A 14,066-nucleotide genomic window follows, 5' to 3' on the forward strand; every position below is an offset into this window, starting at 1 on the left:
AATGTCTAAGAAAACATTCCATTTCTTAGAAGCTACACACAAGCCTTCCTTTTGAGAGGATCAAAGCATTATCTTGATTTTGGGCAGGGTTGAGGAGTCTCTCTTCTGTCTGGGCGTCACATTCTCATGGTGGTAATCTGTCAGGGGCCATCCTCCCCTCTCATTTTCCTCCCTTTCTTGCTGCCACCCGTTTTTTCTCTCTCGCTGCCTCCTCTTTCTTTTCTCCCTCACTGCTACCTCTTTCTCTTTCTGTCAGCCCTTTCTCTCTCTTCTCTATCCCTCTCCCACCCTATCTAGAGAACTGTCAGAGAAGGAACAGAACACTATTGTCAAACGCCTTCCAAACTATAGAGGACTTAACCCTCTCCACCTTCCATCACCCCATTTCTTTTGACTTTCTCTTCCTCCTCACCCCACACCTGCCCTCCTCTGGCTCTCTCCACCTTGGGAGAGGAGACCCCATTCTTAGGCCTCTCTCCCCTGTGGAGATGAAAGAGCAAGCACTGCAGCTTAACTAGATAGAACTGGGCATCTTTTTCTATCAAGTGTGCGTTTCCTACAATAAACTTAAATTTCTTACTTTCATACTCAGGTGACTCAGTGTGATGGCAGTCAGGGTAAGGTGTGCTCCAGATGGATCTATTGCTAAGCAAAGTGTCCGCTAATACATATAAACTCCAAACACTAAATTAGGGCATGACCTAGGGAGAGTTCTGAGGGCCGGGGGGGGGCTGCCTCTGGCCCCCAGGTCTGAGGTTCCTAACCCCATTTTAGATTAAGATCTCGTTGTTGCTGTTGGTGCTGCTTCAGAAATAAAGCAGTCGTAGTCTCCATCCAACCCCTCTCATGATAGTTGGCTTGCAAGAGTGTGGGGTGTTGCAGTAGCTGAAGACATTGCAGGGTGCTTAGGGGACACCATTTTGATGTTTGCATGATTGCCCCTTGTGAGTTTTATTAATAAAAACAGTGAATTATATAGCCCCCTGGCAGAACACATTATCAACTGTGTTACAGCCGCATCATTTTATCAGTCTTATCCTCACGTTATCCCCCTTGTTTGATTGATACAGCTGTAAGAGCCTGCTGGATCAGGCCATGTAGTGCAGCATCCTGTTCTCACAGTGGCTAAGCAGAAACCTGCAAGCAAGAGCCCTCTCCCACCCTGTGGTTTCCAGCTGTGGAAGAAGAGCATAGTTAGTTACCATCATGGCTAGCAGCCATTGATAGCCTTCTCCTCCATGAATTTGTTTAATCCTATTTTAAAGCTGTTGAGGTTGGTGGCCATCACTGCCTCTGGTGGGAGCGAATTCTGTAAGCAGATCATTGTCTTCGTGATGGAGAGGGTACTTGGTCTCCATGTGACTTTACCCCGTCTCTTATGGTGCGAGGCACTCTGAAGGCAGCTTCCACCACAGAACCTTCTTTATTGTAATACACATAACTGAATTACACCTTTATTTCTACAACTGGCCTAAGTGCTCCACTATACATGCTTTTTTTGTTTCATGTATTGTTTATTTTACTCGCATGCTGCCTTTTTGAAAAACCAATAAACATTTTTTTGGGGGGGGGATGGTCATGTTAAGCACACTTCTTTAAAAGCTGCGAGTGACATAGTGTTGTTTCGCTACCTGCTTCTTTTATTTCACAAAAATTATACACTGCTTGATTGCAAACAGAACCTCTAAGCAGCTTACAGGAAAAAACAAGAAACCGAAACATTAAAAGTGTCAGAATGTATTTGCAGTATGAACTCTGGGCTATTAGATTTGTAAGGGGCTTGGGGCAGAGACTGCCTTGTTCATTCCTGACCTTATGCAAGCTACTACAGTACCATTTTTTGGGTCAACAGCAGAGATTTTTTTAAAAAAATAAAAAAAAAATGCTTCCAGTGAATGAACTGAAAAATGAATTAATTGAATAAATGTTTAATGTAGAGACAGAAGGTGCTTAGTCAATTATGAGCTTAATCAACTTCACAAATACAAACATAGACCTGAAATCTGAAACATGCAATGGAAGATTATAGTAGGATGCCCAGGCTGTGCAGAAGCTGGAGCTTTTATTCTCTGTTTTCTCCTCTGGATGATCCTTAGCAGGCAGTGGTGGTGTAAAGGCCCTGCGCCAGGGGCCCAAGCCTCACAGGGATTTCTGACTGGAAGGCCTTCAGAGCCCTCTGGTATGATTCCTTGTCTTGGAAGGTGGAGAGGTGTGGACATATCTGGAGGGAGATGAGATGGACATTGGTCAAATTATCGTTGTTGCTGCAATGATTTTTTAAATTTAATTTTATAATGTGCATGAAACAGAGAAAACAATTATAATGATGGATATTAAAAGATGAAAAACAAAACTATAAACTAAGCACATGGAATAAGTAAAGGACGTCTGTTCTGTTTCATTGCCTGAGGCAAAACGGTAATGTAGCTGCCCTGCTGTTGCCTCACTTAAATGGGTTGTGTGCCACTTGCCTGCAAAGTGGCGGCAGTAGCTTCCACTGAGAGCTTGCAAGATTTCTCCAGAAGCCAGTGCGGCTGCTGATGCCAGTGGTGGGGTGGGCAGCGCCCCCATGGGGCTGCTGCCTCTTGGCCTTTTGCCACCTTAGGTGGTTTCCTTATCCCACCTGATGGGTGGGCCGGTCCTGAGAAAAAGGTACACTTGCATGTGGGTTGAATGAAAAAGTCCAAGCCATCAATGAAGAAAGCAAGGATAAAAGTTGCCTTCATATAAAGAATTATTATTATTATTATTATTATTATTATTATTATTTTGCAGATTTGCCAGGCTGCTGCTGAAGGTTGTCTTGAAATCATGTTTCCACTGTATATGTAATAAAGGAATGCCAAATCATATAGATAGGTTCTAGTCCCTGTCAAAATATCAGATTATGCATAATTTTTCCCCATTATAAGTTGTATTCCAATATGAATGGTACCAAGTGTCCCATGTAAGATTTGGGGCTGTTTGCCACTGAGTTGCAATTACTATTCGAGCTGCCATGATATTATTATGCCTATTATTATTATTACTTATTAGTCTCTTTTCTTACACAAAAGAACTCAAAGCGACTTACAAACATTCATTAAAACCAACATAAAACAGAGTTAATGCTAAAATTTAAAGCACCTCCATATTCACAAAAAAGGCAGGACTAAGACTTCCTACTTGGAGACAGAGGCCATAAATGAGCCATGGAAGACAAGCGGATATTTGTGTAACTTTTCAGGTGGGTTTTTGATGTGTATCTACTAACTTCTTTGTTACAGCACAAGGTGGCGAACCTTTTCCAGTCTGAGGGCCACATTCCCTTTCGAGCATGCTTTCATATTTTTTTAAAAATAATATTTATTAAAGTTTCAAAGAATACAAGAATTACACAAAAACAAAAAGTAAAAATACAAGAAAATACAAAATACAGAAAAAAGAATAAAGTTTTTAAGATATAACAAAAAAATGAAAAATAAAAAGAAACATACAAAATAGAAACAGTTAAAAAACACGTTAATTTTCCATAGCCTATCTTCCTTACACTTATTTCCCCGGACCTCCTCGTACCTCCCTTTTTTGTATTCCAGTTCAGTTTGTTAGTTCAGCAAATCCTTACCATTAAGCTTTTACCCATTTGTAAACCTTTTTTCGTATCTCTTAAAGCATTACAGCTGGAAACCACTTAGTTTCTATCCAACATCCTTCTAAGATTCCTTAATTTTACAATATTTCTGTAAATAGTCTTTAAATTTTTTCCAGTCTTCTTTCACTGACTCTTCTCCCTGGTCTCGGATTCTGCCAATTCCGTGTAGTCAATCACCTTCATCTGCCATTCTTCCAGAGTGGGCCCTTTCGAGCATGCTTTCAGGGGCCACATCACAGTGGTGGGTGGGGCCAGAAGCAAAAGTGGGTGGAGCAATGGATGGGGTGTGAGTGGGAGCTTACTGAAAGCTGCTTTGAGTTGATTGTATGGGGAAAGTGATAATAATAATAATAATAATAATAATAATAATAATAATAATAATAAAAATAAAAATAATACTGCTGCCAGGTAACATTTACATTTGTTGCTCCACCCACTTTTGCCTCTGGGCCCACCCACCACCTGCACATGGTCCCTGCAAGCTTACCCAGAGGAGATTATGGCCCTCTGGCTGAAAAATGTTCCCCACTCCTAAGTCAGGCAGAATGGGGAACAGGTAATGGAACAGGTAATGCCAGTGTCCCTTGAGGGTGGCTTCTAGACAGAGTAGAAAGCACTGGTCTAGATGCACCAACTTTCAACCTGGTCTGAGGCAGTTCCCTAGTAGAGGTCCAGGAGAATTAAGAGGCCGACCTGTTCTTGCCTGTTTTCAATGGTGTTTCCTTGCCTCTAACTATCCAATCTGCCCATGAGGCTTCCCACCCTCTGGGAATGGTTGATTAAGTCCTTTGTCTCGGGTCCATTTTGGGAACCTTATCCTACCATCATCAACAAGGCTTAATGAACTACTCCGATACCAAAGGCTAATTTTCTGATTGGCAGACAAACCTCCAGCTACAAAGATAATTGTGGACATTCAGGTATTAAGTCCTCAAATCTCATTAGAGCAGATCACTTGGCATTTTCCAAGTTAGATATCTAAATCCATAATTAGACTCCTGTATAATCAGGCTTTCTTTCTTTTTCTTTTTTTTTTGAGGGTGAGGGTGGTGGATCTCCCTTGGCTCCCTTCGAACTAAGCAGATAGACACTGTTAGGTTCTGCATCAATGTCATTTTCAGAATACGAATTCCCAAACTGTCTGCTGTGTATGCTAAAAAAGAGGCATTGTTAGAGCCTTAATAATTAGAATAATGTAAGCCCAAGGTGTCATTCACAGAGGGGAGTCTCTGTTGCATCTCTGTATGAGTCCCTGATCTGGCCTGGGCTCCTTTTTGCCAGGAATCACACCCAGTGCATGCTAAGATGTGAGGAGTCAGGTAGTAGTTGTGGGTAATTGGGAGTCACGGGGAAGAAGGTAGGGAGACCAACTGTAGGTGGAGTCAGAGCCAATGACAGGTGCAGCCATTCCCCTCCCCCTCCATCCTCCTCCAGCTGGTCCTCATCTACCTGCCTTCTTACATCTGGTCCTGGAGTGGCCCTTGTCTGTTAGCTTCCTCCCCCTTTGTCTCATGAGAACATCAAGAGAGCTCTGTTGGATCAGTCCAATGGCCCATCTAGTCCAGCATCCTGTTCTCACAGTGGGCAACAAGATGACTCAGTTCGAAACCCTCAACCAGAACCCAAGCACAAGAGCACTCTCCCCTCCTGTGATTTCCAGCAAACAGTGCTCAGAAGCATTACTCCCCCTGACCATAGCAATCATGGCTAGTGTCCATCAAAAACCTCCTCCTCCATGAACTTGTCTAATCCTCTTTTAAAGTCGTGTGGGTTGGTAGCCATCACTGCCTCTTGTGGGAGTGAGTTCCATAGTTTAAAAATGTGCTGCATGAAGCAGTACTTCCTTTTATCTGTCCAACCTCACTGGATGTCTACGAGTTATCAGGGTGGCCCTTGTAGAAATTGGCAGGGAGGTGGATGTGGAGAAATGCTTCCAAGGCAATAGATGAAAAAGGCAACCGTCAGGCTTAGTATGAGCAGCCGGCCTGGTGGAATGCCTCTAATACAGACTAACACAGTGAATCACATCCAGCCATGAAACTCTGCTGTAGAGGCAGTGGTGGGAGAAAGTGGAAACTCTTTTACTCTGGCCAGATCATGCTGATTAGAAAGCACCAGATAGCAGTCCTATTGTTGTTTTGATACAATAAGGTCTGAAAAGGTTAGGTTTATGTGAGCATCTGTGAGCCTTTCAGCAGTAGATACTCTCTGGCTCCTGAGTCTGCCAAATAATTTCCAAATCAGTCCAGTTGTAATTCCCACATTATACTCTTGTTTGAGATTTCTCAGAGACAGTTTTTTCTTTGAATTTGTATGATCTGTTTTGTTTCTTGGGAGCAAAATGCCTGCCTGGGCATGAACATTCCTAGTCTCAGCACCAGAGAGGAATAATGCCATTTATTTATTTCTCTGAAAAAAAATGAGAGCTTCTCTCGTTATTAGGGGCACTTGAAAAGTATGGATTAATCCCAGGTCAGTCGTTAAAGCCACAGCAAGGGAACTTGAGGTTAGAGGTCTGTATCTGACAGCAGAAAGCGACAGGATTGTGCATTAAAACTGTCAGACCCTAATCACCCCTTGTTCTGCTTCTAAACTCTGTATTGGAAAATAAAATGACATTTACTCTGTAACCCTTCTCTCCCCAGCTGTGACACACACACGTATACCCTGCCAAATGTGTTGGTGGGATCCTGAAATCCACAGCTCTGGCTGCTTTGATAGTGGACACTCAGGGCCAATGGTGTAAACTACCTGTCTCTTCTTAACACAGGAATGTGGAGGTGGGCTTTTTTCACTGTTAGCACCATTGTTGTGCAATGGCTACCCTGCAGAAATGGGAGAGCCCCATCAGCATTGGCATTCCCCTGGCTATTGAAGTCATGCCTGTTTAGACAACTGTTCCCCTGACCTCCAACTTGACCTGAACCTCCTCAATGAATAATTTCAATTGTTGCATTGTCTTGCTATGCTGTTTAAAGGTTTGTTGTATTGTAAACTTTAATTTTTGAGGTTTTAAACATTCTGGCAGAATTTTTTTCTTGCATATTTTAATTACTTGCAGATTTATTTTTACCAGTGGTTTTACACTTTTAAACCTCTTAGAAGCCTTTTTGGCATGTAAGTGATATATAAATTAATTGTTGTCATTATTCTGACCATGGCTTCACTGTGATTGTCGGCTTTCACCACTGGAAAATCCCACAGAACATTCAGGAATCCATCAGGTTCCATCAGTCTCCTGGGACATAGACCTTCCAAACAGGTCTACCACCCTTACAAGGGGTGTGACTGCCACCACCAATCCAAATTTTGCCAGATGGTGCTCAGACCATGGCAGTGTGACACCAGCATCCTGTACCCTCAAGCCATCCCTCACATCGCTCTGAGCAGAGACTAAATCATGCCCGGCTCAGTGTTTTAGATAGATGACAATTTGAGACAGTGTAATGGTTGCCATGAAGACTGTGAAGTCTAGCTGGTCTAGCAACAGCCTCTGCATAGATGTTAAATTCCACCCAGGATCATTGATCATAGGTGGGCAAAATCAATCACTTGTCAATGACATTGACAGCTGCCATGATATTAGGTAGTCCACTTTCCTTTGCAGTGGAGGTTGTACTCAGGCTGCTTGTGTAGGAAGTTCCCAGCTAGGATTGGCTGCCCATCAGAGTTCCCAGTTCCCTGGAGTCCTGTGGATCCTAGTAAGGCTGGGACTCTAAGAGGTCAGTTTATATTAGAATACAAACAGATTAGATTCCATGGGAACCCCTAGTGTTAGGGCCAGAACAAAGTACCAGGAGTATGAGACACATCCCTAAGCCACCCCTGTACTTAAAAAAAAACAACAACAGTTGTAGCAAAATAATGCTTAAAAATGATAAAACAAGCACATCCCAGGTTTGGATAAGACTCCCTCAGTCAATATTCGTGGTTTTATTTTTCAGGAAGTCTAAACTTGTTGCTGGCTTTGGAGCAAGGACATGTGAGGGTGCCTAGCATGGAGAGCTTTCAATTTCTGATGAAATTTCTGCAGGATTTTAACCACTCTCCTACGCATTTCAAGGGTTGGACTAGAATGCTCTTTGAGTCCCCTCTGATACCTGATTCTATGATTCAAGACCACATCCAATAATCTCATCAAGTGCATTATGAAAATAAACTTGTCTCTGTGTACAGATAGGTAGCCGTGTTGGTCTGCCATAGTCAAAACAAAAAAATTCCTTCCAGTAGCACCTTAAAGACCAACTAAGTTAGTTCTTGGTATGAGCTTTCGTGTGCAAAAAGAAGAAGAAGTGTGCTTGCACACGAAAGCTCATACCAAGAACTAACTTAGTTGGTCTTTAAGGTGCTACTGGAAGGAATTTTTTTGTTTTGTCTCTGTGTGTAAATAATGTGTATAACATTAATCATGATTCGGGTGCAACCTCCCCTCCCCAAAATCAGGCATTCTAGTATGTAACTGAGTCAAAGTACAACTGCTTCTCCTCAGTGGCAGAGTTAGTTGTATGGACGCTCGGAGTGGGGACCATGCCATGCACCTGGGGGGGTAGGGGGGGCGAGCTGCCACGCACAGGGTCAGCGGGGCGAGCCTCCCGCGGTGTGCCTTTTTGTCACCCCCCTCATGGATGACACCTGGGGCAGACCGCCCCCACCGCCCCCCTTCCTATGCCCCTGCTTCTCCTCTTGCCCACCCCTATCAGAGATTTAACACCTGTACACCAGGGTGGGGTGGAAGTCACTTAAGAAGCCAGTGTGGTCTAGTAGTTTGAGTATTGGTCTAGGACCCAGGAGACCAGGATTCAAATCCCCACTCGGCCATGAAGCTCACTGGGTGATCCTGGGCCAGTCACTGTTTCTCAGCGTAACCTACCTCACAGGGTTGTTGTGGGGATTAAATGAGGAGGGGGAGAACTGTGGATCACCTTGAGATCCATGGTGGAAGGGTGGGATGTAAATGCGATAAATACAGGCAACTCCCTTTTTGTGCGGGAGTTGTGCTCTGGTTCATTGTGCACGTCAGCAGTCGTGCGTAAGCCCATTCCACCCCTGCCCTCTTCCAGGGCCAAAAACTACGCGAGCGTCAGTGGTCACGTGTCAAACAGACACACACAGAATGGTCACCGCCTGTAGATTAAATAAACACATAAAGTCTACTACTGCATAGTAAGAATGAAAACAAAACCTCCCCCTAAACAAAAACCAGGAACAGTGTTTTGTTTTTTGTTTTACCAGGGACAGGAACGCAAAATCTAGGAAAATCGCTCTTCTAGGTAGGTTTGCAAATTTTTATATTGGATCATTCCTATACAGATTGACCTGACTTGCCCCCCTCAGCTTGATGTGCAAATGTGATCTTAAGTATGCACCAGGAATCACAGTTACGACAGACTTAAGGGCAAACACACATGCAAGTGGTGCGATTTGGCCCTCCCTAGACCATGCCAAGCCAGGAGAGCTGGGAATGGTGTGCTCTGAATACTTTGTGCCAAATTCCCTTCTGATGTCTCAATGCACGAGGAAGATGCACAGCCAGACAGAAAACACTGAAATGGTGATGTGCCCCTCATCCCACAAAACTAAACCAAACAAACCTCTCTTATCCACAGAAAAAGTAGCAGATTGTGAAGATAAGTCAAGCTAGATCCTGACTTGGTGACGTGCTAGCTTTCCCAGGGCGGTGAGTTTTTGATGTGGCGGGGAATGCACAACTCCCTGCCTCCTGCATACCATGAGCATTCCTCCTGAATGCATACATTGCTCCAGAGTGCTTGAGGCCCTCTGCCTCTGGCCTCACAGGGCTGGCACATGTTGTGAGTGTTTTGTTGCTGTTGTTGTTAAAGCACCTACTAATTTGAGTTTCTTCCCTGCCAAACCCATCTCTTATTTTTGTGGCCTGGGGGAGTTTAAAGACACGAGGCCTTTATCGGAGAAGGGAACAACAGTGTCGCCCCTGGAACCCGGAAACACACAGATGTGCTCAAGTACACACCCCATACCACATCTCTCTGTATATATATATACACACACACACGGATGCAAATGATATCCGCAAAAGCCATCACTTGCGAGGCTTGGCAGAAAATAATGAGAAACACTAAATCTTTTATAAGGTCAACACTCGAGCAGCTGTCAAACAAGAAAAGATTTTAGCGGGAAAGGCGGGAGAAAAAAAAAACTTCCATCGCCTCATTAAGCCCTACAAGCCTGGGCCTGGCGTGGTGAGGAGACGCCGGGGCGCCTCCGTTTTGTGTCAGTAATTTGTGGCGGAGGAGGAGGAGGTACCGTGCAACAGCCAGCGCCGAAGGGGCCTAGGGGGAAGCTGGGGGATCGTTAGCGCGCCAGGCGCGGCCTCGGTTCCTAATTGGAACCATTGGGCATTATCAACGGAGATTTTGCTTCGGATGCCTGACAGCTAGCGTGGCCCAGAATGATCGCCCACTTGTCAGTGTAAAAGACCATTAAAAACAGACCATTTTGATTTAATTGGAGGCGGTGCGCTGGGGGGCTCAGGTGAGGAGCCTCATCAGCTGATGGCGGCTGCGGAGGTCCTTTTAAAAAAATCCTTGGTATTGATGTGTTCTCAGCCTTCTCTACCCCGCCCCCCCGTCCCTTCAAACCCCCCTCCTTTTCATAAACTGTCTGGGAGTGAAAGATCGGTCTCCATCACGCCAAGAGCCACCTTCAATAGGGTTGTCAACAAATGCTGTGACAAGTGGCAGAGAGCGTGGTAGCAGGTATTTAAAAATATATATATTTGAGAAAGCTGATGTTATCTCTGTCTGCAACAGAACCAAACTCAGGAAAAGTACACGTGATCAGAGGGCCACCGTTGGTCAGTCCCTCTCTCATAACTGTACCCTTTTTGGCACCTGATAGAAGCATTTTTGTTTAGGCAAGCCTATTATAATCTATTGCATTTATATTCAACCACTTCCCCCAATGAGTTCACGGTGGCATACATGGTTCGCACCTCCTCATTTAATCCCCACAACAACCCTGTGAGGTAGGCTAGGCTGAGAGGCAGTGACTGGCCCCAAGGTGAATGGGGCTTTGAACCCTGGTATTCCAAGTCCTAGTCCAACATGCCAACCATTATGGTGCACTGACTCAGATGTTTAGAAAGCTGATGTGAATTTAATCTGCTTTTTTTGTCTAAATTTTATGAGATAAATAATAGTGAATAATGCCAGAACTTGAGTGTTGGAAGTTTCCGGGTGGAAGAAAGGCAATACTTGTTCACACTTATACTATGGAATTCACTCCCTCAGTAGATAGTGATGGTCACTAGGTTTGGATGGCTTTAAGAGAAGATTATACAAATTAATGAAGGATGATGCTATTGATGACTAATGTGGCCCCTGCAAGGTTGCCCCGAAGGTAATGCCGCCCTTGGGCTGAAACAGGCTCCTCATCCCTGAAACAAGAGGCCTGTCCCTGCAAACAGGACATATTGACTGCCTCATGTGTTCCCTCAATATCCACAAACTCCCCTTACAAACCTTTTATATGAGATGGCTTGTCAATGAGTCCCCTTCTGAAACAATTCCACCATGTAGAAAGAATAGAAAATGCAAAATTCCAACAGTAAGCAAGACAACCTATACTGACCCACGGTGTAGCAACTCCAACTCATTTTAAAACAAAACAAAACAGACTTTTAATTTCCTGACATGCCCGGCCCAGGAGGATGGTGTGAGCTCTGCTTGTTGACTGAGTTCTAAAATATCACACCCCTCCTTCTGAGAAATTGAGGAAATGTAAAATACATTCTCTCTCTCTCTCTCTCTCTCTCTCTCTCTCTCTCTCTCTGTGTGTGTGTGTGTGTGTTAAACCTCGACTGTTTGTTTTCAAGAAGAATGCGGATGTGAGTTAGTATCAGATCCTGCAGTGGGTGTCAAATTCTGATGACTAGGATTGTTCTGGAAAAGTTGATAGAGTGGACAATTCCACCTGCCTCATCCATGATCCAATTGTGGATGAGGAGGCTGATTTGGTCTGTATCACTGAGACTTGAATGAATGAGCAGCGTGGAGTTGGTTCAGCCAGCAATGCCCATCTGGGTACTGAGCACAGCATCAGGGCAAACAGGTTCAAGAAGGGGAGTTGCTGTGGTCTATAAAGGTTCTTGTATCCAATGGGCGCTTGATTCCAATATTACAGCAAATGACTCTCAAGGGGTGTCCAGAAGATTGTCTAGTCCTGTTGAATTGGATGAGTTTCAGGTGGTAAGGTTTGAGGATGTGGGCAAGGAACTCGGATCAGTCAAGACAACCACATGTACAATGGACCCTTGTCGCTCTTGGCTGATAATACAGGAGGAGACAGCTAGCTGGGCCAGGAAGGTGATGAATGCCTCTTTGTGAGACAGAGAGGTCCCTGCCTGCTTGAAGGAGGCAGTGGTAAAACCACTCCTTAACAAGCCCTCCCTGGATTTGGAAAATCTAAGTAATTACCAACCAGCTGACAATCTCCCTTTCTTGGGCAAAACTCTTGAGTGGGTGGTCATGGACCAGATGCAGGCACTCTTGGAGGAAACTGATTTTCTACATACATGTCAATTCGGATGTGGGCCTGGTTTTGGCACAGAAACCACTTTGGTCACCCTGTATGAAGTCAGGAGAGATACAAGGGAAATGTGTAACTATCAGTTGTCCTCGTCTCTTAGCAGCTTTCAATGCCATCAACCATAGCATCCTTCTGGAGCAACTACCCAAGCTGTGGGTGGGTGGGTGGCACTGATTTGCAGCAGTTCCAGTCCTACCTGTCAGAGGGTGATGCTTGGGGAATGCTCTTTGGTCCCGTGGAGCCTTTAATGTGGGGGTTCTTCTAGGTTAAATTTTATCCTATATGCTGTTTAACATCTACATGAAACCACTGAGTGAGGTCATCTGCAGCTTTGGAGTACACTGTCAGCAATATGCTGATGACACACAGCTTTAGTCCTTTACAACTGCAAGTGAGGCAGTGGATGTGCTGGACTGTGGTCCTTTCTTGGCAATGGGCTGCCAACAAACTGAAGCTCAATCCAGATAAGGCACTGTTTGTGGGTGGTTCCCTACACCGGATGGATGGAAGGTTTCCTGTTCTTGACGGGGTTACAGTCCCTCTGAATGAGCGGGTATGTAGCTTGGGGGTACTTCTGTCACTTGAGGCTTGGGTCATCATGGTGGTGCAGAGTGCCTTCCATCAACTTCTACTGTGCCCCTAAATGGACAGGGATAGCCTAACTTCTGTCATCTTTGGTCTGGTCACTTGTAGGTTAGATTACTCCAATGTGTTATATGTAGGGCTGACTCTGAATACAGTCTGGAAACTTTAGTTGGTGCAGAATTCATCATCCAGGTTTGAGCATATTACACCAATCCTGGCCCAACTGCACTGGCTGCCAATTAGTTTCTGGGTCCAATTTGAAGTGCTGGTTTTGACCTATGAAGCCTTAAACAGCTGAGAATCACAATATCTCAAGGACCGCATCCCCACATATGAACCAATCTAGTTGTTGGCATCTGCCGGTCTCAGAGGACAATGGTGAAATACACCTTTGGGAGTGAAGTCAAACTGTTGGAAGGTTGCAGTGTCTGCTGTGGCTGTAGAGACTGATACAGGTGACACATATTTTGTTGCAGCTGGGGCAGATGAAGGTGCCTGGTTGTGCTACTGCAGATGCACCATGATGTTTCTTCTCTCTGCAATCTTCCCAGTGGTCATTCCTCCTCTGGCTACGGCTATGGATGTATGAACATGTCTGTCTGTCTCCAGGCATTGCGGTCATCTGCAAGGGATTCCCAAATGGAGGGGGTGATGTTGCCAGCCTTCATGTCATGTTTACAGACATCTTTGTAACATAGAGTTGGTCTGCTAACAGGCCTGATGCCTGAAGCCAGCTTCCTATAGAGCATGTCCTTGGGGATCCTGCCATCTTCCATTCTGCAGACATGACCAAGCCAACGTAGATGTCGCTGAGACAGGAGTGTGAATGTGCTGAGAATGTGGGCTTGGGAGAGCTTGTCTTTGTTTGAGACTCTTGTCCTGCCATGTGATGCCCAAAATCTTCCTGACACAGCAAATATAGAAGGTAATCAGGCGTCACTCCTGGCAGGTGTAAGTTGTCCAAAACTCACTACCAGAAAGCAGCATGCTCAACATGTAAGCCTGGTAGACCTCCACTGGACGTTAGCATCACGCTCTCCCATGTCCTTTTGGAGAGGCGAGTCACTGCTGTAGCTGCCTTGCCAATGAACCAAGACCCTGCAATCATCACCTGAGGCTCTTCTTCGTGCATCTCCTCTGTGACAGCTGCAGAGGATGGCAGAATATGAATGAGCCTTCTCTGCTGTGGCTTCCCACTTGTGGAGCACCCTCTCAAGGGAGGCGCGCCCAGTGCTTTCATTACGTATCTTTAGGCAGCTTTGACTGATTAAACATTCTATGGCCT

The 14,066-nt window shown here is 44.9% G+C and overlaps 1 protein-coding gene across 1 annotated transcript in view; it reads right to left on the bottom strand.

Moving 5' to 3' along the window:
- Window positions 1-1,912: 1,912 nt before the first annotated feature.
- CFAP77 (cilia and flagella associated protein 77) overlaps window positions 1,913-14,066 on the bottom strand; it is a 103,303-nt gene continuing 91,149 nt past the window's right edge. The window contains exon 6 of the mRNA XM_080990668.1: window positions 1,913-2,221. Within this exon, the coding sequence (XP_080846794.1) occupies window positions 2,093-2,221 (129 nt within the window). The 3' untranslated portion in view covers window positions 1,913-2,092. The remainder of the gene's footprint in view (window positions 2,222-14,066) is intronic.

The sequence above is a fragment of the Podarcis pityusensis genome (genome assembly GCF_964106645.2).
Source record: "Podarcis pityusensis genome assembly, chromosome: Z".
In the NCBI taxonomy this organism is placed as follows: domain Eukaryota; kingdom Metazoa; phylum Chordata; class Lepidosauria; order Squamata; family Lacertidae; genus Podarcis; species Podarcis pityusensis.